This window comes from Carcharhinus amblyrhynchos, chromosome 7 (assembly GCF_965287045.1).
Source record: "Carcharhinus amblyrhynchos chromosome 7, sCarAmb.v2.hapA, whole genome shotgun sequence".
Lineage (NCBI taxonomy): Eukaryota > Metazoa > Chordata > Chondrichthyes > Carcharhiniformes > Carcharhinidae > Carcharhinus > Carcharhinus amblyrhynchos.
Window position 1 is genome coordinate 86,376,196 of NC_137330.1, and position 24,508 is coordinate 86,400,703.

The following is a 24,508-nucleotide window of genomic DNA, read 5'->3' on the forward strand; positions in this document are numbered from 1 at the left end:
GTTTGATAAGGTGCCGCACAAAAGGTTGCTTCAGAAGGTTAGGGGGCATGGAGTTGGGGGTAAGGTGTTAGCGTGGATAGAGGATTGGTTGTCTAATAGGAGGCAGAGAGTTGGTATCAATGGGTGCTATTCTGATTGGCTGTTGGTAACTAGTGGAGTGCTGCAGGGATCGGTGCTGGGGCCTCAGCTATTTACCATTTATATAGATGATCTGGAGGAGGGGGCTGAGTGTAGGGTGTCAAAATTTGCTGATGACACAGTGGAAAAGCAAATTGTGCAGAGGGTGTGGAAAGTCTGCAGAGGGATCTAGATAGGCTGAGTGAGTGGGCGAGGACCTGGCAGATGGAGTACAATGTTAGCAAGTGTGAGGTTATCCACTTTGGCAGAAATAATAGTAGGAGGGATTACTATTTAAAGGGCGAAAAGCTGCAACATGCTACGGTGCAGTGGGACCTGGGGGTCCTTGTGCATGAGTTGCAAAAACCCAGTCTGCAGGTGCAGCAGATGATCAAGAAGGCGAATGGGATGCTGGCCTTTATAGCGAGGCAAATAGAATATAAAAGCAGGGAGGTCTTGCTGCAACTGTAAAGGGCACTGGTGAGGCCGCAGCTGGAGTACTGTGTGCAGTTTTGGTTGCTGCACTTGCACAAGGATATTTTGGCCTTGGAGGGAGTGCAGAGGAGGTTCACTAGGCTGATACCGGAGATGAGGGGGTTGGACAATGAAGAGAGACTAAATAGACTGGGTCTGTACTCGTTGGAGTTTAGAAGGATGAGGGGGGATCTTATAGAGACGTATAAGATAATGAAGGGGATGGATAGGGTAGAGGTAGAGAGATTCTTCCCGCTCAGAAAGGACAACAGGTCTAGAGGGCAGAGCCTCAAGATAAGGGGGGTGCAGTTTAGAACGGAGTTGAGGAGGAACGTCTTCACTCAAACGATGGTGAATCTCTGCCCATTGAAGTGGTGGAGGCTACCTCGCTAAATATATTTAAGACACGGGTAGATAAGTTTTTGGTAGGCAAGGGAATTAAGGGTTATGGGGAGAAAGCGGGAAAGTGGAACTGAGCCACTTCAGATCAGCCATAATCTTATTGAATGGCGGGGCAGGCTCGAAGGGCTAGATGGCCTACTCCTGTTCCTATTTCTTATGTTCTTATGTTCTTACCTGTAATACCAATGAGTAAGAAAATTTGGTCTGTCACATTTTGGTTCCCAGCATAAAATTTGGCGAGGGTGGGGGAGGTACTCCAAGGATGTGCTGGGGAATCCCCCTTGGAGGATACCAGGTAAAAGTTTACCTGGTAATTGTCCAGAAGTGCTAACTTCTTCTGGACAATTGTGCCGCCCTGAGAACCATCTGACAAAGCAACTTAAATCGCCAACTTCAGAATGTTATGCAAATAGTTACTCTGAAAAGGTTATGTGAATTAAAATCTCTTATAATTCCTGGGTAACTGTTTTAAACACCCAGATTGATGCCTGCACAGGATAGCCCTACACCTGATTCCCCAGGGGACACCCCTACCTGATCTCCCAGGGGACACCTCCACCTCCTGACTAATCACCCCCGAAGATATTTCCCACCCCTGACCCGTCATAGGATTTTCCTCACCCCGACCCCTCAGGGTACCCCCCACTCCCCACCCTCCCCCACCCTGCCCCTCTCCTCCAACCCAAGCACCCAACTCCCATCCACTTACCTGGACACTCATCTTCTCCATGGCCTGTCAATTTCACTGGTCTCTTTAAACTTATCTGCTTTACGGCAGCAATTGCAGTGAAAAAAAGGGCTGAAGTCTCCCTAAATCCAGTGGTGCTTAACTAGGTTGGGGCTTGTGGAAACTCTTTCAATACAGGCCCCAAGCAGCTCTGGCCATTGGAGGTTTCAGCTGTTTTCCAAAACAGGCAAGTGTGCATTAAAGCTTTGTCGTTATAGCAGGCCATCTCTTTCTGTCATTAGTTGGAAGTCATGGCCCACTATCCCCCTTAAGCAAATTTCAAGTTTAAAGAAACTGTAATTTGATCTGCTACCACTAGAGTGTGCTCATTGATTGTATTAAAATAATATACTCGCGAGAGAAGGCTTGCAGAATTTTTTATCCCAACGCTTCCAAGCTTAGATGAAGTAAACCAATGTACATTTTCTGTGCCTTTCATTTTCATCTTATGGATCACAAACTACCATACTGCCTAGCACTGTTAAATGTTTAACATGATTGCCTGTTGGGTGGTGAATATATGTCAGTATGATTTATTGTGGCTCAGCTATTGGTTTGATGCTGAGATTGATATATGTTCACCATTTCTGACTGCTAAAAGCCAGCCCAGGAACTGATTTATGTTTCACAAGTCTCAGTATAGTCAATTGTGAATAAAACTGGGTATTGTTTTTGTGTATCAATGGCACTGTCCTTGTCTGCTTAAAATGGTAATTAAAGGCGTTAAATGCTCTACCACTAAATATTTTAGAAATCCTACTATCAGTGGATTTAAATTCATAATTAGTATTATAATTTAGATAGGAAGGAACTGATTAACCAATTTGTAAAGGAGTCCTTCAAGCAAAGAAATTTAAGAAATGCCGTGTTATGCAGTGATTTGTAAACTGGAGGCTGTAAAGACTTTCTAGGGAGACTGTGAAATACTGTAGTATGCACCAGAAAAAAAGTAAGGTGAATGAAAGAAAAAAAATGATGAGCTTCCCACTTTGTATCAATTAAAGATAGTTTTTGGAACAATCGATCAAAATAGAATATTCACCAGAAATCAGCTCCAACTCCACAAACCAGATATGCGAGGTTGGTAAACATATCCCTTTTTTTTACTTAGAGACAGAATGCACATCTGGTAAAAGTTTTTTTAATTGTAAAGCATTTTCAGTAAATAAGATGCAGTAATGTAGTTCTTGTAAAGAGCCCTGACCTGCTAAAAAAAAACCATTCATGAAATTTATTAAGTACTTTCAATCTATTATTGATTTATGTTTGAAAAAAAAGCAACTTATTTTTACACCAAATCTTGTTTTTAAGAGTTTGTCTCCTAATGTATGAGGCGGTGGGGTTGACATTACTGATGTCTCCAGAATTTTCATCAATCTTTTAAATTTACTGGAGGTGCTCAAAGAGCCCCAAGCAGGTTAATGTTGCAATTACACAGAATACATATCACAGAAACAAACCTTTCAGTCCAAAGAGTCTGTGCTGGTGTTTATACGTCATGGGAATCGCCTTTCATTTCAACTAACTCATCTCAGCCTTTCACTGTGTCTTTCTCTTTCCTTTCTCTCAAACACTTGTTTAGTCTTTAAAAAAAAACAAAGTTATTTACCTCAACCACTTGTTCTGGTAGCGAGTTCCACATTCCAACTTTTCTCTGAATAAAGAAACTTCCTTGTTAGAACTATCAATAATTATTGTCCAAAACATTTTTTCCACAGTTATTATTTTCTACCAATTTATTAAAGACCTCTATCAGCTCGCCTTGATGTTTTCTTCTAAAAGAAATGTATTTCATCCAGATAATTAATCTCTAAATTATGATAACATCCTTGTAAGCCTTTTTGTTTGGACTTTCTTTAATGGTTCTAAGATCTTTTTTATACAATGATGATCAGAACTAATACTCCAACTGCAGCTTGGATCAGTACAATGTAACTTTACTTCTGAATTCTGTAACTCTAGATATAAATCCCAGTACTTAACATTTTTAATTGCTTTGCTGGCTTGTGATGCTGCTTTAAATGATTTTTTCACCTGCTCCACTGATCCCTTTCTGAACCATACATTCCAGATTAATATCATCTGCAAGTTTTTATATTAATCTTGTTCCAAGTCCAAATCATTGATGTAAATTATGAAGAGGTTGCAGCACTGCTCCTTGTGGAATACAGCTTTCTACCTTCCCCAATCTGAATAACTCTTCACCTCTACTCTGCTTTTGATTTTAGCTATTTTTTAAAATCTATTCAGTCATTCTTGTTTACTAAATCAGCACATTAAATAGGCCAGTTCTACATCACTAACAATGGGCCCGATTTTACCATTTTCATGCTAAGTGCCGAATCTGGATGTAATGCAGACTTGACTTAGAAATCCACTTTCAGGTGCCCCCGTATGCTCTCAGCCATTTCCAGTCCAATTTGCGTTGTGGGATGGGCTTAGTGTTGCTAGAATGATCAGAGCTCTGAACTGCGCATGCGTAGTTAGAAAAATATTGAAAAAGTGTGCCCGTGTCAGATCGTTCCCGAGCTGCAGAAAGTGGAGAAAGCGGCCCAGGAGCGAAAGCGGGAATAAGGGTGTATCTCGGAGAGTTGGGGGGGGGGGGGGTCGGGGGGGTGGGAAGGTGGGTAAAATGTATCTCGGGGGGTGGGTGGGCAGATGGATCTCTGGGGGGGGGTGCAGATGGATCTCTGGTAGGGGAGGCAGGGGGATCTGCTGCCACTCTGTGGGCAATAAGTGGAAGGGGAGGGGTCAGGGGTGGCAATCGGTCTGGGTAGTGGGGAGGTGGATAAGGGGCACACACGTACACACATACACACACACACACACACACACACACATCACTACCCCCCTTATCCACTACCCACTAACCAGACTGATCGCCACCCCTGCCCCCTTGCCCCCCACCAATCACCCGCAGAGTGGCAGTGGACTCCTTTGACCCCCCCACCAGAGATCCATCTGACCCGCCTCCCTCCTCCCAAGACAACAAAATGGCCTCACCTCCCTCACCCCCGACAATGAACTTGCCTCACTCCCTCCCCCCACAGAGAATGGTCTGGCCTCACTCCCCCTCCCCTCCAGAAGAACATCTGACCTGCCTCCTCCCCCCCACCACCAGACTATGATCAGTCCTCCCACCCACCACCAGACAACGATCAGCCCTCCCCCCCGCCACCAGACAATGATCAGTCCTCCCACCCACCACCAGACAATGATCAGCCCCCCCATCACCAGACAACGACCAGCCCTCTCCCTCCCCCACCCCCACCCCCACCCCCACCAGAGATACATCTGACCTGCCTCCTCCTCCTACTCCCCCACCAGACAATAATCTAATCTCACTCCCCTCTTCCCCCCTCCAACAGAGAATGATCTGACCCACCTCCACCCGCACCCCCACCACTGATCTGAGTCAGAGAAACACTGAACGTGCTCTTCAGAGGCTGGAGCACCCGACTCAGACTTTTATTCAGCAGGTCCCTAAAAGTGTGGTTCTGAATTGGTAAACATGGTGGTAAAGGGGGCAATGCTGATGGAGTTGGGCGGGCAGTTCATTAATTCAATTTAAATGCATGTGATTTGGGCGCGGAACAGATCCCCGCCATTTGAGTGTCTCAGTAAACTGGCGATCTATGTGGACTCAGGTGCAGATCGCGATAAAGGCCTCACACCCGACTTTACCACAATTTCGCGCCTGAAAACGGTGCAAAATGTTGATAAAATTGGGCCCAAGCTGTCATGTCATAGACTCTTAGAGGTTCACAGCGTGGAAACAGGCCCTTTGGCCCAACTTGTCCATGTCCCTAGCTTAAACTCCTAAGCTAGTCCCAATGCCTGCACTTGGCCCGTATCCCTTTATACCCATCTTACCCATGTAATTTTCTAAATGCATTTTAAAAGACAAAATTGTATCCGCCTCTACTACTACCCCTGGCAGCTTGTTCCAGACACTCACCACCCTCTGTGTGAAAAAATTGCCCCTCTGGACTTTTTTGTATCTCTCCCCTCTCACCTTGAACCTATGTCCTCTAGTGTTTGACTCCCCCACCTTTGGGAAAAGATATTGACTATCTAGCTGATCTGTGCCCCTCATTATTTTATAGACCTCTATAAGATCATGCCTCAGCTCCAGGGAAAAAAGCCCCCATCTATCCAGCCTCTCCTTATAACTCAAACCATCAAGTCCCGGTAGCATCTTAGTAAATCTCTTCTTAGTTTAATAATATCCTTTCCATAATAGGATGACCAGAACTATACACACTATTCCAAGTGTAGCCTTACCAATGTCTTGTACAACTTTAACATGACGTCCCAACTCCTGTATTCAATGTTCTGACCAATGAAACCAAGCATGTTGAATGCCTTCTTCACCACTCTGTCCACCTGTGACTCCATTTTCAAGGAGCTAGGAACTGTATCCCTAGGTCTCTTTGTTCTGGAACTCTCCCCAACACCCTACCATTAACTGAGTAAGCCCTGGTTCAATCTACCAAAATGCATCACCTTGCAATTATCTAAATTAAACTCACATCTGACATTCGTCAGCCCACCGGCCAATTGATCAAGATGTACACAGACAGAGGTGGTTAACCCAAGCTAAGGTATTCTATAGCCAGCAACACTTCCTCACCCAGTTAACCATACTTTCCTGAATCTTGACAGGCTCAGTGGAATAATTAATTGATGATGGGAGAGACTATAATTTCATCTGTTTTTAACTCATGGTAGTAGTCACTGGATAGAAATTAGAGAGTGACCTTGGTTGTTCCTCCCCTACTTCTTCCACCCTCTTCAACTAACTTCAAATTACTAAATCTAAGTTTAGAGTTACTACGACTTTCCTGGTTAATGTTAGTTACATCAGAATTGATCAAGGGTCTATCTATCTGGCACTACCATGGTTGATCAGCTAGTGCTGCAGGAAGAAATGCACTTTTCCTCAGTGTCACATTATTGGTTCATCTCCTGCCATCTCTGCAGGCAACACATTACCATCTATTCTTCGTAGTTGACCTATCAGCAGTAATATCCCATCCATATTCTCATCCTTTAGCTTATATACCTATTTCTTTCACTTGTGTTAGTCATTCCTCTTGATAATGGGCGGAGTATGCTACCTGAATACCATGCCTGACCTGGAATGTACATTGTAAATACCAAAAGTATTGATTTTCTTTTGAGGCACTTCAGAGAGGAAGAAGAGGGAGACAAATTGAATGCTTGTGCACTTTCTGTAAGTTTTCAATTTGAAAAGTTTTTGCCCTTAGATTATATGCTTGACATGAAATGTTCACTTAGCCATGTTGCAAGTCACACTCCAAGGAAGGTGTGTTCATAACATAGCTAACAGATTGAGTATCAATCTGCAAAATCCTTCCAACACATGCAAAGGCAGGCATTAAGAATGGGAGAGATTCCTAATACTTGGCAGGGAGTGGCTATAAGCCTCTGGTGACAGGCAAGTGACCTGTTCCAGCAAACTGTAGCTATGGAAACAGATGAAAGTCTGCTCCATGCGGGAAGAAGAACAACAACCTAAGTGTGGTACATATTATATGGAGGTAAGCTGAATTTTATTATGCTTTCTATGATTTTCAGGTTGGAATGATTTATAATGTACTTTTATAAATTTTATGAATAAGGTATATTTTTGGAAAAAAACAAGGTCTTCTGAGGAACTCTAAGGAAACAACAGGACTTTTCAGAGCACTTTTACAATGCGTAACCATAAAACTGTCTTACTCAAAGTCATTCTTATCATGAAAACCTTCAAGGAACTTTTAAATTGAAATATGGCATCACTAGTTGACAAAAATGGGATGCTGATTGTTTAGCCTATTTACAATTCAAATATGACCAAATGTTAAATCAAAATGGATTTGTTAACCAGTTTTAAATGAGTTAACAAGGTTAGTAACAACTAATTCTGTGCAATACCTGTTAAAACTTCCATTAGTAACAGTAGTCACTACGTTTGCAATCTTCAATTTTCTGACTGATTTCTTTCAAATTAACCCTTTAAATTGCTGCAGGCCTTTAATTCCTGCAATAGGATACAACTCGTAAACAAAACAGGCAAGCTTCAAATCAAATGCATTTCTAATGCACACAACTCACCCAAATTATCTTAATGACCTAAAAGCTATGGCAGGTCAAGCCAGCTCTCAGTATATTCTGGCTTGAAGAGAGGCAAATTCACTGCAGCATTTGCATGAATGTTATATGTATACAGTAGGGCTCCATTGTACGTACCAAAGTAAAAACTTAGACAATCTCAAACAGCAGTGAAAAGTTTGAACAACTCCGTCATCTGATACTGCAATACCATCAACTAACTTTTTGCCTAATGCTTGAATATACCTGCATAACACAACTTTAGATGCTGCAGTGTTAAAACTAACCAATGGTGAACGATGATGATACCTTTGTGTATGTTGCCCTTCTGAAAATTGGAAATCAAAGTCAGCCAGTCCAGTTAGATTGATATACCATTTTGTTTGCATATTTATGTTTTTCATAAATGGAAAACACAAGTGACATTTACAAAAGTCTTCTAATTATGATTAGTTGCAGTCCAAAATCTTGAGAACTGAAAGTACAGCACTCTATCTTTGATTAAAATTTAGTTTTAGAAATAACAATAATAATTCTTGGCAACACTGCATAGCAGTCACAGCAAATTTCACAATATATTCATCACAAATTTTCAGCATTAGACAAAGTTTACATTAAAATGGTGCTATCATACAGATGTAAGGCTTGTTTACATAGGTTATAGGAATGTACTGTAAGAACCTAAGCTCTAAATCAAAATATTGTCTTTTGTATATTGATTAAAGTTTAGGTGTACATAAGTCTGTCAGGTAATCATTTTAAAGTTACTTACACGTAATGCAAGGGTCATTCTTGCAGTGTAAATTAAACCCAAGGCTATATAGAAACAGGAATAGGCTATTCAGTTCCTTGAATATGTTCCACCATTTAATTAGATCTTTGATGATCTATACCTCAACTTCATTTACCCACCTTTCAACAGAAAGGCAAACAAAGATGAATAAAAGTCTTTTTTGTTTTCGTTATTAGAATAACAGCCTGTATCACAAAGCATTTCTGAAGGTGTGTGTGTGTATGATTTTCTTTTGCAGTCAGTAGAATAATAAATACATTTTCAACCTCTGGAGTATAACAGCATGGCATTCAGGCTGATCTGTTCATTTATAATTTTTTAAGCAGAAAGTACATTTATTTAAAAAAAAGCTTTTACTTTTTCAGACCTTAGTTAATGATCTGGGATTTCAGTAAAATGCCAAATCTGTACAAACTCTCAGATGGTTTTAGATTTGATCGCATTGTTATGCACTAATGGCATTGAAAAGGAAATAATCTCTATAGTTGCCTCAATGAACAATTAAAAATAAATGTAAATTGTGCAAGAAAGAAATGGAATGTTTGTGAAGTTTGTATGCTCTTGTTAAATACATAACCAGAACAATAGAACTGAATCAGCTTGCTGTAATTAGTAATGACAAATAGTTTAATACAAAGGATGTTTGTGCTTATTTATCAGAACTGTGTAAGTATAGCAATGGGTGCAATGTTAAGGCTTTATAGGAACATACCAGTGTACTACAACTAAAATAGCTATTTACATTTGTTCTGTGGTTCTAATTTTTGGCTTTTTTCAATACCAATGGTATTTATTTTTCACAGTGTAGCATTTTTTCAACACAGAATTCTAAAGGTACCGATCTTTTGTTGTTTGTTATCAGTAGTAAGTGTCTGAGAGAAAGAGGGACTGAGACAGAGACAGAATGAAACATGGAACTGTGTGACATCTAATAGATCATATTTACATCTCTACATCTTAATTTTATTTATAACTATACATGAAAAAATCTATATTTGTCCTCAGTAGGTTTGCAATCCAGTTCTGAATGCCACATCTGCTTTCTGATGCAAAAGGTACAAAAATGAAAAAGGTTTGGTTGTCATTCCAAAAAAAGTATTCTCAGTGCACACTCAAAATCCAAAGGATCCTGAGCTCAGTTGAAGCTGGTTTTAGCAATGGTTTATCATGGTGCAGTCCAGCTGCAGAGCAGTCACATATTACGTTCTTCAGCATTTGTCAGTTATAGCCAAAGCCACATTGCTGAATCAGTTTTGTCACTGCACCATAATGATGTAAAGCTGTCTTTCTTTCCGTGGCTCTTCCATCCTTTTCAGCTCACACTGTTTTCTACCCAGCAGTGTAACCTTCGGTAAATGCCTTTGATCCCAATGCTTGAAAATTTGGGATTTCAATCTTGCTTCGAGTGTAACTCAAATATCACATATTTTCCTTTATTAATCAAACATAGTTGGAGGGTTGCTGAGGTAATATGCAGAACACATTTTCAAAATTTGAAGACAGATCAAAGAACTCAGGAAAGACATTTCACTTTTAATCGTATCAAATGGTTCTCTTCTCTCATCTATTCTCTGAAGAAAATTCTCCCAGTCCCTTTAAAATTTTTTCATCTCACTTAGAAAAGCAACTTTTGAAGAAGGGAGGTGTGTGTGAAGAATACATGGCATTATTTGACTGGACCATCTAACTGAATTAGATTATTGGTGTTCAACTTCCTGAGAAGTTCTTTTGTCTTCATTCATTTGGGCTGAATTGTCCTCACTGTTATGTTTGAGAAGCAGTCCTCGCCACCTTGCCTTGTTCTTTCGCAGATGACTCATCATTGTTACGGTCAAAGGAGTGTTTTCAGTAAAACGAGACCATTCCACAAATAGAGGTTCAACAATGTAACTCATAAAACCTAAAATGAGGAGTAATAAGATTAAAGTATTATTTTCTGAAATGAAAAAGTAGCTATTGAAAACTTAGATAAATATTTAAAAAGTGCTTGCAGTTTCTCCCACCATATATAATGAACCATTATAATGAACCATTGACATGGCATGCTAATTAGTGAAAAAGTTACAAAAGTCAATCAATAGCAGATCAGACCTCGAGTTGTCACTCACTGACAAAACACCAGCTCATCATTCTCCTCAAACTGCTTCTCCCTCCCAATCACCATCCTACCACATAACGCTTAATATGTACACTATGCTTCATCAAGACAGTAGCTAGCTACTGTCTTGATGAAGCATAGTGTACATATTAAGTTAGAGGCATGCAAAACTACTTAACTGCTCACATCTTCTCCATGCTCTTGAATGTTTTACAGTGAAATAATGATTTAAGTTCTCGATTTCTCTATAAGTTCCAACGTCTTGTAAACTGGTGAAACACTCAGAATCCCTTTCCGTCTTACAGAAGAGGAATGAAACAATGTTGTTCAGTCTCCAATTGCAGTTATGTTTCTTAAAAATTCTATGCTGGAAGGCGTTGTAAAAAATGTCTAATCAAGAAATTTAAGGAAGAAATATGATACCCCTTTTTGCAGATTATGTTGAGTTATTGATGGGAATTTTGTGCATCTTATTCACCAACTTGAACAAAGGATTTTGCAGTGTGATATATAAGGTAACTAAAGCAAAGTATTATTGCTTTGTATGATTAAAAAGAGTACCAAAAATATTGTTTGGAAAATACAGGAGGTATCAATTCCAATTGTTTATTGATACCAGTACCTGGATGGCTTGCTGCATATCAATTATGGCCTTGAAACAGTCCTTCAGGATTGTTATGAACAGGAAGCAGAGAAGAAGACTTCAGTCTTTCTTATCTCTCTATAGTCATGGAAAATTCTCAGGCAGATTAAGGCATAGTGCCAAATTACTCTCTTTTACGATTCATAAATCCTTACTTGCAAGATTGAGGTCCAAGTTTTGGAGTAGATTTATGCCAAAAAGGGAAAATGCTTCCAAGGAGAGGATGACCGATTGCTGAAATGCTCTCACCTCTTTGCCAAAACCAGGATCAAACATTTATTAAGCAGAATAAGCCTTTTATGTGACTTTGGACTTCGGTGTTTGAATGGAAAGCTGGCTGGCAAATTGTCCTAAATGGGTTCTTCTTTTACATTCAAGATAGATTTCTGTCATTTAAGTGATGACAAAACATGAATTTAGGATGTATTTCATTTCTACTGTCCTGGTCCCAAACCTATTTGCCACCTTGTTTAGTTTTGCTACAGAACTACATTTCACATTTCTTGTAATTGCAAAATGTTACCATCCCATGTATTTCTGTTAAGAACATAAGAACATAAGAAATAGGAGCAGGAGTAGGCCATCTAGCCCTTCGAGCCTGCCCCGCCATTCAATAAGATCATGGCTGATCTGTCGTGGCTCAGTTCCACTTTCCTGCCCTCTCCCCATAACCCTTAATCCCCTTGCCTTTCAAAAACCTATCAACCCGCGTTTTAAATATATTTAGCGAGGCAGCCTCCACCACTTCAACGGGCAGAGAATTCCAGAGATTCACCACCCTTTGAGTGAAGAAGTTCCTCCTCAACTCCGTTCTAAACTGCCCCCCACTTTATCTTGAGGCTGTGCCCCCTAGTCCTACTGTCCTTTCTGAGCGGGAAGAGCCTCTCCACCTCTATCCTATCCATCCCATTCATCATCTTATACGTCTCAATGAGATCTCCCCTCATTCTTCTAAACTCTAACGAGTACAAGCCTAGTTTATTCAGCCTCTCCTCATAGTTCAACCCCCTCAACTCCGGTATCAGCCTAGTAAACCTCCTCTGCACTCCCTCCAAGGCCAAAATATCCTTGCGTAAGTGCGGCGACCAAAACTGCACACAGTACTCCAGCTGCGGCCTCACCAGTGCCCTGTACAGTTGCAGCAAGACCTCCCTACTTTTATATTCAATCCCCCTCGCTATGAAGGCCAGCATCCCATTTGCCTCCCTGACCACCTGCTGCACCTGCAGGCTGGGTTTTTGCGACTCATGCACAAGGACCCCGAGGCCCCTCTGCACCGTTGCATGCTGCAGTTTTTCGCCATGTAAGTAATAGTCCTTCCTACCATTATTCCTACCAAAGTGGACAACTTCACACTTGCTAACATTAAATTCCATTTGCCAGTTCCTGGCCCATTCGCCCAGCCTATCTAGATCCTTCTGCAGACTCTCCACACCCTCCGCGCAATTTGCCGTTCCACCAATCTTGGTGTCATCAGCAAATTTCGACACCATACACTCGGTTCCCTCCTCCAGATCATCTGTATAAATGGTAAATAGCTGAGGCCCCAGCACCGACCCCTGGGGCACTCCACTAGTCACCAACCGCCAATCCGAATAGCACCCATTGACCCCCACTCTCTGCCTCCTATTTGACAGCCAATCCCCTATCCACGCTAACACCCAACCCCAACTCCATGCCCCCTAACCTTCTGTAATAACCTCTTGTGCGGCACCTTATCAAATGCCTTCTGAAAATCAAGAAACACCACATCCACCGGCTCTCCTGCATCCACCGCCCTAGACACATCCTCATAGAACTCCAATAAATTCATCAGACATGACTTCCCCTTAAAGAAACCATGCTGCGTCTGCTCTATCAAACAATTCTCCTCAAGATGCCTCGCTATTTTCTCCTTGATCACGGATTCTAACATTTTACCTACAACAGACGTTAAACTAACTGGCCTATAATTCCCTGCCTTTTGCCTGCCACCCTTCTTAAACAACGGTGTAACATTAGCCATTTTCCAATCTTCCGGCACTTGCCCGGAATCCAGCGAGGTTTGGAAAATAATCATCAAGGCATCCACTATCACCTCCGCCATTTCTTTCAGACCCTTGGATGCATTCCATCCGGTCCTGGGGACTTGTCCACAATCAGTCCCTCCAGTCTGTTGAGCGCTGCCTCTCTAGTAACAATAATGTCATTCAGGCCCTCCAATCCTACCATCTTTCCATCGCTAACACCCAGCAAACTATTCACGTCCTCCTCCGTGAAGACCGAAACAAAAAAGTTATTCAAGGCCTCAGCCATTTCCCCATCCCCTACCACTAAGTCCCCCCTCTCAACCTCTAAGGGTCCAACGTTCACCCTAGTCAGCCTCTTCCTTTTTATATATTTATAAAAACTCTTACTATCCTTTTTTATATTTACAGCTAGCCCAGCTTCATAGTTTAAACTATGTTCTCAACTATGTTCTCAACTAAACTCCCATTCTTCCTCTGGCTTAGACTTTAAACTTGCTTTCACAAGTATATGGCCTTCATTTACATCAAGCTAGATACCCACTGCCACCCTACAATAGATCATACTGCCTTTCCCATTTAAACAGTCATTAGTTACCCCATCTTCATTTTCAGGGTCTTAATTATCTTTGGTTTTAAAGAGTCAATAACCCATTATCAACCTAAACATTGAAATTATTTTGAATAGAAACAGAAAGTACTAAAAAAGAAAGCTCAGCAGGTCTACAGTATCTGTGAGGAGAGAAGCAGAGTTAACATATCAAGTCCAATGTGACTCTTCTTCGGAACTTGGAGCTTGTCTTCTAATCTGTCCTTCTTCTTCAAGGTCAAACACAAATAGAAATTTGTCTGCAGCATTACTGCATTTTTTTTTACCTATTTGTATGCTGGGAATGGTGTCTTTTTGTTGATTGCACAGTGGACTAACTTCAAAGTGAAACCGTTGCTCTAGGTCACCTGCAAACCAAATAAATAATAGCAGTTTTGAGAGAGACAATGAATTTTACCGACTTGAAAATTTCAAGAATGAGCACATTTTTGAAGATACAATTACAGTGACTTGGGAATGGGAATCTGGAAATGAATACCATTCTGAAATCATCCTAAGGTCCATACTTGGTTACTGAGGGAAGAGTTATTAGGGAAAATGGAGAGAAATAAAGTTTAAAGGTTGATTTCTTGACAGCATTCATCACCCATCCAATACCACCAACTGCCCAATCCCTAACAACCTGATAACTGGAATAGAGTCCATCCCCAACTGACCACCCACTTCCCCCCCCTCCCACACCCGCACCACTGCCACTCCCCCTCCGGACTGATCATGTCCTAAGTAACCACCCAATTTCATCACCCTCTGGCTGACTACCATCCACCACCCTCCTGGCCACCTACCTGACCCCAAAATGACCACACAAATTCCTCTCTCCCACCTGATTCTACCCGTACCTCACAAATTTACCTTCTCCCTAGCTTCTCAAAGTGTTTGGGACTTTTAAACTTACTGGAGGTGATCTTACCAAAAAATTGTAAGTACTGAATGAGTGAGAAAGCGGGAGTTTTTAGGCTCATTTTTTGGGTGGGTTTGAAAAAAGTAATCTTACGGCATTTGTCAAAAAAAGTGCCAGGATGTGACTCTCGCCAGTAGAGGGCAAGGTAGAGCTGGCTGTTGAGCTCTAGGGGCACCATGGTGCAGGTGCCCTGATCTCCCAGCGTGCTGGGAGATTTGTTGTCACTTCACAGGCATAAGGACATGTGATCACTCCCTGTGCTGCCAGTCCGGTCATCGCCCCTCGCTGCCCAAACTGATCAACTATCAAAGTGGCATGTAGCTATTTGAGTCTGTTAATGCTCACTTAAACCAATTGCTGGAGGCTAACTAGGATCTTCCAGTCAACCTCCAGCTCCGTGCGAGAAACGGCAAAGTGCAGTCATTTGGAGGACAATCCAGTACTCCAGGCAGGATTAGAGAACAGCACCACCACCCCCCACCCCCCCCACCACCCCTTCAGCCCTCCACCTCTATCCACATCCCATTCCCCTGGCTACCCTGTGGACTGCAAAGGCCTTTTTATTTTAAATTTGAGAAGTTAGGGAGAAGGTTCTCAGTTATCAGTAAAGGCATCCTGCTGCTGTTTTCAAGTTGGAGAGCTATCAGTCTTCCCAGCTTCAGAAGCCCACCTTCTGTCCTTAATTGGATGGTGAGCCTACCTCTGGCCATTAATTAAGCCAGTTCACAGATAAACACAGATGGGCAACTGTTTCCCACACAGTGCATGCTTTTGACCTCCATTTAGACTTGATGACGAGGTTCCGAAGTCTGCAGGAAATCCTGTCTCATGTCTTTATAATGGCAAATAGATCTAAAACATTTATCTCCTATTGTCACGAAGTCATCTATCTTGTGACGAATGCTTTGTGTATTCAGATAAGGAGTGTTTAATTTTCTATTCTTTTACTATTCTTTCAGTTCACATGCCAAAAGATTAGTGATTTTATGACCAAATGGCCTAGAAAAATAATTTGCAGTGCTTTACCGGGAATTCATAGTCAGTATGTAGATGAAACAGAAGTGACATTATCAAGATGCCTCAAATTTCACTCATCTGGCGCAAAAGTTGTGAGCCTTTTTGAGCAATAGACTGAAATACAAGGACAATTTAGTTCAATTAAACAAATAATAGGAAAGATACATTTAATTTCCCAAGGCAGTGAACCAGGCCCAGAACTCATTATTCACTATCAGGTTTTCCAGTTTTTTTGTGACTTTAAATATTTGCCACCCCAGTTCTGGTGGTACTGATGTACAAGTGGGAGATGATAAATTAATATTCCCACTGAGCTCACCCAAGTCTACATTTGCTCTCCATCTTTACTGATGATGTTCTAAATCAAAACTAAGGAGGTGCTTAACTAAGCCTGGGAAGGACCATCTACCTGTCTCTTGTAGTCTCTGATCAATATCCATACATTCCATATCACAATGGCAGAGATTCAACAACTTCTGAGTTGAGGGCGAGAGGGAAAGAAACTTGAACCTAAAATAACTAAACAACAGAATGTTCTTGGAATAATAGGCTTACAAAAGAAAAAGATATGGCAGCATTACAAGGTGATGATACCCAGAGTGTGACAGGAAGGGACAGAATGTACAAACATAAAAAAATGCAACAAATAAGGTCAGGAGGGAAAAATGATAATGAGACAAAAATGATGGCTGAATACACATGGTATTCAACACAAAATAAATGAATTAACAGCACATATTGAGGTTAATGGGTATGATATTGCCATAACAGAGACATGGTTAGGAGATCAGAACTGGGAACTAAATAGTCAGAATAAACAGGAAGGGTGGTGAGGTGATTTTGTTAGATGGAATAAGTATAATATGGCACCAGAGTGTGGCAATTTATTGCAAGCTGTGCTCAGCATACCCTCTATTTCTATATTTTACTCTCATTCAATACTTCGAAAACTCTGGGGGCAATTCTCCCTAAACAATTAGTACAGCGGACTGGGATATTCTCCCATCGGGTCTGCTGGCTTCATGCGTGTGTTCCTTCCCGATAGCATCTCCCAGTGCCGGATTTCTGGAGGCATCAGCTCTGCAACGGACATCGGCAATTCTAACAATGTTCTAATTCAACATTCTGTACTCTCTCCTTTCCTTCTCTATGTACGATATGCTTTGTTTGTATAGTGTGCAAGAAACCATACTTTTCACTGTATCCTAATATATGTGACAATAAATCAAATTTAAAAATCAATAGCAATAAATGATCTTGGATCGGAAGATGTAGAATCCAAAAAATAACAAGGGGAATCCTTTATGGAAGGAAATTTGCCATCCTTACCTGGTCTGGCCTACATGTGACCTTACCTGCTCTTCAAGGGCAACTAGGGATTGGCAATAAATGCTGACTAGCCAGTGATGCCCATGTCCCATGAATGAATAATATTGATCAATTGGGCCAGTGGGCTGATGAATGGCAAATGGAGTTCAATTTAGATAAATGCAAAGTGATGCATTTTGGTAGATTGAACCAGGGCAGGACTTACTCAGTTAATGGTAGGGTGTTGGGAAGAATTACAGAACAAAGAGATCTAGGGGCACAAGTTCATAGCTCCTTGAAAACAGAGTCACAGGTGGACAGATGGTGAAGAAGGCATTCAGCATGCTTTGTTTCACTGATCAGAACATTGAATACAGGAGTTGGGATGTCTTGTTGAAGTTGTACAAGACATTGGTAAGGCTACACTTGGAACACTGTTCAGATCACCCTATTATAGAAAGGATATTATTAAACTAGAGAGTGCAGAAGAGATTTACTTGATGATTTGAGTTATAAGGAGAGGCTGGATAGACTAGGATGTTTTTCTCTGGAGCGTAGGAGGCTGAGGAGTGATCTTATAGAGGTCTATAAAATAATGAGGGGCATAGATCAGTTAGATAGTCAACATCTATTCCCAAAGGTAGACTAAAACTGGAGGGTATAGGTTGAAGGTGAGAGGGGAGAGATACAAAACCGTTCAGAAGGGCAATTTTTTTTCACACACAGGGTGGTGAGTGTCTGGAATAAGCAGCCAGAGGTAGTAATAGAGGCAGGTATAGTTTTGTCTTTTAAAAATTGTTTAGACTGTTACATGGGTAAAATAGTTACAGAGGAATATGGGCCAAATGTGGGCAATTGAGACTACCTTAGGGGTTTAAAAAAAAGCGGCATGAACAAGTTGGGCCGAAGGGCTTGTTTCCATGCTGTGAGCCTCTATGACTCAAATAAAAAAAGACACTGGTGGGATTGTCTATAAGCTCCAAACTATAGTTGCACTGTAAGATAGAGAATAAATCAGGGGATAATAAGGGATGTCAAAAAGGCAGTACTTTAATCATGGGTGATTTCAATCTTCACATTTTGTGGTAAAATCAAATTTGCAGAGGCAGCCATGAGGAAGAATTCACAGGGAACAGTTAGGAACAATTTCCAAGAACAATGGGGGTGATTTTGAGCCTGCCCAATCAAACTTTGAGTTACAATGTTTTAATGATGAGGTAGAGCATTAGCAGAGGGGGAAAGAAAAGTAAACAAACCCTGCACTTTGAATCCCACTACATCGTAAGACATTCTGTCCCAAGTACCCAAAGATCTGTATGTGAAGAATTAGCCTGTTCAATCATGGCCGAAAGTCTTGACCCTGAGCTGATTTCATCCTCAAATCGAGGAAGTAATGATGACAACAATAGTCATCCCCAATACTATGCACTCTTATGCAGTATGTGGCACCTTATTAAATATGTTTTGGAAATCTGAACACACTACTAGTTCCACTTTATCCACTCTGCTTGTCACAATTGTCAAACATAATTTCCCTTTCACAAATCGACGTTAACTCTGCCTAATTGTGTTATGATTTTCTCAATGTCCTGCTACTAACCTCACAGATTCTAGCATTTTCCAATCACATAACTGGCCAATAGTTTCTTATTTTCTCTCCTCTTCCTTTTTTGAACAGAGATATTACATTTATGGTTTATCAATCCATTGGCACCTTTCCAGAATGTAGGGAATTTTGGAAGATTACAACCAATGCCTCCACCATCTCTGCAGCCATTTATTTTATGATATTTATCTTTTATTTAAGAAAAAGGACCCAAGGATGCTGATGATCGGGTCCAGGGGACTTGTCAGCCTTAAGTCCTATTAGTATTTCCATTCTTTTTTTCCTCAAGTGATTGTGATTGCTTTAAGTTTCTCCCTCCTTTTTGCCTCTTTATTTTCTGCTATTCTTGGGACGCATTTTCTGTCTTCTGCTGTGGAGACAGGCATCAGCCTGAGAAGGTTAGACGGAAAGGGAGACTGGGCACTTAGTAAGGGGGTGTTCTTGATGTTGCACAGGAGATAGGGAGAATGGGCATTCAGCACTAAAGCTTAGATGGGAATAGTAAAGTAGGGGCCAAGGCTGCCAGGAACAATTGGGCAGCCACTTGCCTAGAGCTGTCAATGGTAGCATGAATCATAGATTTTGGGCCAAATGACAATGAGTGGCAATACCCTTCACAGGACAGTCAGAGCTCCAGGCATCAGGAAGGAATGAGAGAGGAAAGAAGTGTAGGAAGACAACGGAGACCAAACCCTCAACACAGGATTGACTGGAGTGATTTGGAAGTGACAAACCCAATGCTGCAGGAGACAATGACTCTTTGGGCAGATGGTCACAATCACTATCTCCTCATCAAAGACCTCATAAATTTGCAGCCCTGGTCACCATACCTACTAACAGCCATCACTGTGGTATTTTAGCATCTGGATCCTTCCAAGGATCAGTTGTAGATCTTAGTAATATCTCAAAAATCATTGCACAACACTTCATCACACTGGTCATTAAGGCTGTTTGTCAGAGCTGACAGCACATTGGCTTAACAGCAGAAATGATCTCACAAGGATGGAATACATTGAACTTTGCTTCCACTGCTGAATTTCTTCAAGGTGCAGGATTTCGTTGATTGATCTATGTGACCATCAAGGCACTCAGTGACTGGTCAGTGAGATCCATCAATAGAAAGGGCTTCAATTCCCTCACTGTCCAACTAGTCTGCAATCAGAATAAACCTCAGTTTTGTGACAGCTGCATGGCTCCTTCATCCTCTGCCAGTCCTGAGAGCCTCTGAACACCAAAGTGGTGAGTAGATCCTGAGGAGCAAAGGAAATCTCTTCACAAATGAGTAAATCTTCTATGGGAGCCCCAGATAGAGGCCCAGAGGTGAGTATGGCAAATGCCATCTGATCAGCAGGGCAATCACTGAATATGCGGGTTCCTGAAGTGCCTGGACCAGTCAGGTAGTGCCATCCAATGCTCCTCTCAAAAGTCCTGGCTGCTGTACTGATCTGCTGCGCTTTCATAACATGGCCCTCCTGAGATATGAGCCAGAGGATGGAGTGATCCAAGAAAGAGACAACTCATCATGGGTGGATCAGCTGGTACGAGAGGAGGAAGTGGAGGCAGAGGGGGGATAATACCAAACAGAGAGGTACCCCTGCTTCATGACAAGGTGGTTGCCTCCTGCTGCCATCTAGGAAGTAGACCTTTTTTTCCCTCATTGCCTTCACAATTAGATAAATGTTGCCATTGATGAACTGAAGGTTGACCCTGCCCTGAGTGCCAGGCCTCTGGCTCCCTGTGACATCTCACATCTGTCTGTTGAAGTGGAGAGATCTGCACACACTGCAGATCTCTCCCTCAGGACAACCAGTAGCCTGAAATGATTGTGATGTGGGAATTCTAAATGAATCGCAGACTTCATATGGCCCATCTCTATTTCTACCATTATTGGGACTAAGTGGACAGAAAACCTGCCTCCAAAACAATTTAAACGCTCACTCCAGTGAAAACTGAACTTTATTTGGGTTCCCACCAGAGCCAGGTTTCTGACCCAATAACAGGTCCAGCTCCCACTTCCTGCTCCGTGGTGCAAATTCAGCCCAACAATACTCGAAATACAGTTCAATGCTAGGCATTCTTATTACAGAGAAGTGAGTTTTGATGAGCCAAATGGCATTTCCTGTCTCTTTGATCCACATGGTAAAAAACAGCTTGGTATACCTGGATGAATTCTCTTGACTGGATACGATAATTTTATGACTGTCACCATTGAAATAATTTGGCCAGTGCCTGGTTAGTTCCATCAAATATGAGACCAATTGTTTCATTTTTTTTCACTTCGATATGAGAGTGGAAGCAGGGCTCTGAGAAAGAAATGTGTTAAAGGTTGATCTGGTTATTCATGACAGGATAAAATATGAATGGGATATAAGAAAAATCAACTTTTGTGCTCCTTAAGGCAGGAATTGCTGATTATTATTCTTTATTTCCAAAGGACCTTGAATACTCTTTTTGATATAGTCCTGATATTTCTCTGTTCCAAGATAAATAAATCCAGGATCTATTGGCAACAAAGCTGAAAAATAAAGTACCTTTTTACCCATTTGTGCAGTTTTCCATGTGGATTTCAAAATCTTGAACTTGTTTTTGTTTCTTCTAAAAAAAATTAAACTGGTCCATCCATCATACTGGAAGTGATCATTTTCTCTCTGTTTGCTAGTTTTCCTTCCAGTTTTGAAGTGCTTTTAGTTACATCTCATTACCATTGGTTTAATTGGAATTTTAAAAAATGCAACACACCGTCTTGGACCACTTATAATGACATCTAGGCAATGGTCATTTTACTTGGAATTGGTTGAAGTCAAACAGAGTTCAGAGTGGCCCCACAAACCTTGTCTGTAGAATTCCTCACAGACTTTCTCACTCCATTGCTTGCTCATGTTCCAGACCCGACAGGGATTACAAATATCTGCGCACTTCAGTGCTATCTGAAAAAAGTCAGGAACAAAGAGAAATTCCCCAATAAAATAGCAATTAAGGTTTATTTTTAAAGCAAGCAAGTTACATAGGTAAAAATAATCTTGTAAACTGCAGATTATCTGACTTCCCAGGAATAGACAGTTAATTACAAACCAATCTAAACTCATGAAACAAATTAGTACCTGTTTCAAGAAAAGTCACAAATCATATCTGATGTCAATATACCACAATGCACCCCTGTGTTGTGAAACCTCCATGGTATGTCAATCTTGACTGTTGAACAATTTTTTTAGGTCTTTGTAGTAAATTGCAATAGTTCTGCAAAGCTATGTACAATATCCTAAATTCTATTTTGGGCAGTATAATACGGAGAGAACATCATCCTCTCTATTTCAGTTCATCAGCTTACACAGAAAAGGAATTACCATCAGCTCTCCGAGAGATCAATATCTTCCTTATTTACAAAATCTCCAAGCGACAGCTAATACTCTGTGGAGACTGCAGAAAGGAACAAGAAACTGAATTACAATCTATTTTAGAATTGAAGGGGATTTCTTTTCTTGCAGTGAGGTGGGAAATCCTTTTGAGTGATTCCTTATATTGGTATCACTTAAGTGGAGGCACTCTATTGTGGGTGCCTGAAATAGATGTTTGCAGAGCTCTGAATTAAATATAATTCTAAAACAAAAGCCAACATATTATTATGACACCAGAAGGAGTTTATGGCAAGTGTCATCAACAATGGTGGTCACCCATACAAAGATGAGACCCATACAACGATTCTGGAAAGCTAAAACAGTTAATGTTCATTTGCTGAAGAAACTTTACTTCAGAAAAGAATTCTACCATTACCAGATGCTGGTAATAGTAGAACCATTGCCTGAACCAGCTTGAACAACAGTTTACGCAAAATTACAATTTCTCAGTGGCTGCTCAGAGAAGGTTTATAAGACTAATACCTGGCATTGGAGGGTTGTCTTGTGAGGAAAGGTTGGACAGGCTAGGATTGTATCCACTGGAGTTTAGAAGAGTAAGAGTCAACTTGATTGAAACACATAAGATTCCCATTGGGCCTGATAGGGTGGATGTAGAGAGGATGTTCCCTCTTTTGGAAGAATATAGAACAGGGGTCACTGTCTAAAAATAAGTGGTGGCTCATTTAACTCAGAAATGGGATTTTTTTCTCAGAACGTCGGGAGTCTTTGGAACTCTCTTCCTCAAAAGGTAATGGAAGCAGAGTCTGAATATTTTGAAGGCAGAGCTGGAAAGAAGGGGTGAAAATTATGGGGGTAGGTTGGAATGTGGATTTAAGGTTACAGTCAGGTCAGCCTTGATCATACTGAATGAAGGAGCAGGACCGAGGGGCCGAGTGGTCCACTCCTGCTCTGAATTTGTTTGTGTCCTAGCATGACAACTTGAAGCTTTTGCATGGCTGCTGAACCCACTGAGAAACTCCTTCAAAGCAGGGGGGCATCTCATTATTGATGCCTTGGCATTTGTTGCTTCTCAGCTGTTCCTCTGCCTCAAATTAAAGTAGGCTGTGTCGCTTAAGCATAAGTGCAATAGGGTGGTCATTATATTTTCAACAGCCATTGATTTGATGGTTAAGTTAGATCTAGTAATATGGATATTTTTGGCCTTGTACTTGTCCTCCTCCACCTCTTGCCCTGTGCAACTTCAAAGCTCCATTAATGGAAAAAGCTCTGCATGCTACAGAGTGTAGTGATCTCATAAGTACTGGATCAGATCAAAGCTTTGCAGCCCTGCCACATCTAATCATGAATTGTGCTGGGCGATTAAACAACTCCCTGGAGGAGGAGCTGCTCCATGACTATCCCTAACTTGAATGATCGTAGAGCCTGGAAAAATTCAAGGTTGAGGCATTTGCAATCATCTTCAGGTAGCAGTGCCAAGTGGATGATCCACCTTGGCCTCCTCCTAAGATCTCCATCACCACAGATACTAGTTTTCAAACAATGATTCACTCTCATTATATCAAGAAATTGCTGAGTTTGCTGGATACAGAAAAAGCTATGGATCCTGACAGCATCTGGGCTGTATATGCAGCGCTGCCACTTCTGGTTCCACTGGCTGTACAGCTGAAGACTTGTGTTCCAGAATCAGCTGTGCTCCTAGAAAAACTGTTCCAGTGCAACTACAATACGAGCATCTACCAGGCAATGGGGAAAATTACTTTCTTCTTTATTCATGGGATGTGAGTGATGCTGAAGTCTAGCACTTGCTGCCTGTCCGTATTTGCTCTTGAGAAGGTGCTAGTGAGCCACATTCCTGAATCACTGCAGTCCAGTGCTGTTAGAAGGGGAGTTCCAGGATTTTGATCCAACAATAGTGAAGGTAAGACAATATATTTCCAAGTCTGTATGGTATGTGGCATGGAGGGGAACTTGCAGGTCTTCTCATGCACTTGCTTCCCTTCTCCTTCTGAGTGGTTGAAATTGTGCTGTCGATGGAGACTTGTCGTATTGATGCAATGCATTTTGTAGATCACAGAATCCTACAGTGCAGAAGAAGGCCATTTGGTTCATCGAGTCTGCACCAACCACAATCCCACCCTGACCCTATCCCCATAATCCCATGCATTTATCCCAACTAGTCCCCCTGACACTAAGGGGCAATTTGGTATGGCCAATCCAACTAACCCGTACATCTTTGAAACTGGAGCACTCAGATGAAACCCACGCAGACATGACCCAAGTCAGGAATGATCCAAGTCAGGAATTGAATCCCTAGAGATGTGAGGCAGCAGTGC

The 24,508-nt window shown here is 41.4% G+C and overlaps 1 protein-coding gene across 1 annotated transcript in view; it reads right to left on the bottom strand.

Annotated features, from left to right (window-relative positions):
• Window positions 1-8,220: 8,220 nt before the first annotated feature.
• LOC145345104 (3',5'-cyclic-AMP phosphodiesterase 7B-like) overlaps window positions 8,221-24,508 on the bottom strand; it is a 136,052-nt gene continuing 119,764 nt past the window's right edge. Inside the window, exons 11-13 of the mRNA XM_080192717.1 lie at window positions 21,650-21,746; window positions 14,254-14,334; window positions 8,221-10,530 (exon numbers count right to left, since the gene is read on the bottom strand). Of these exons, the coding sequence (XP_080048843.1) occupies window positions 10,328-10,530; window positions 14,254-14,334; window positions 21,650-21,746 (381 nt within the window). The 3' untranslated portion in view covers window positions 8,221-10,327. The remainder of the gene's footprint in view (window positions 10,531-14,253; window positions 14,335-21,649; window positions 21,747-24,508) is intronic.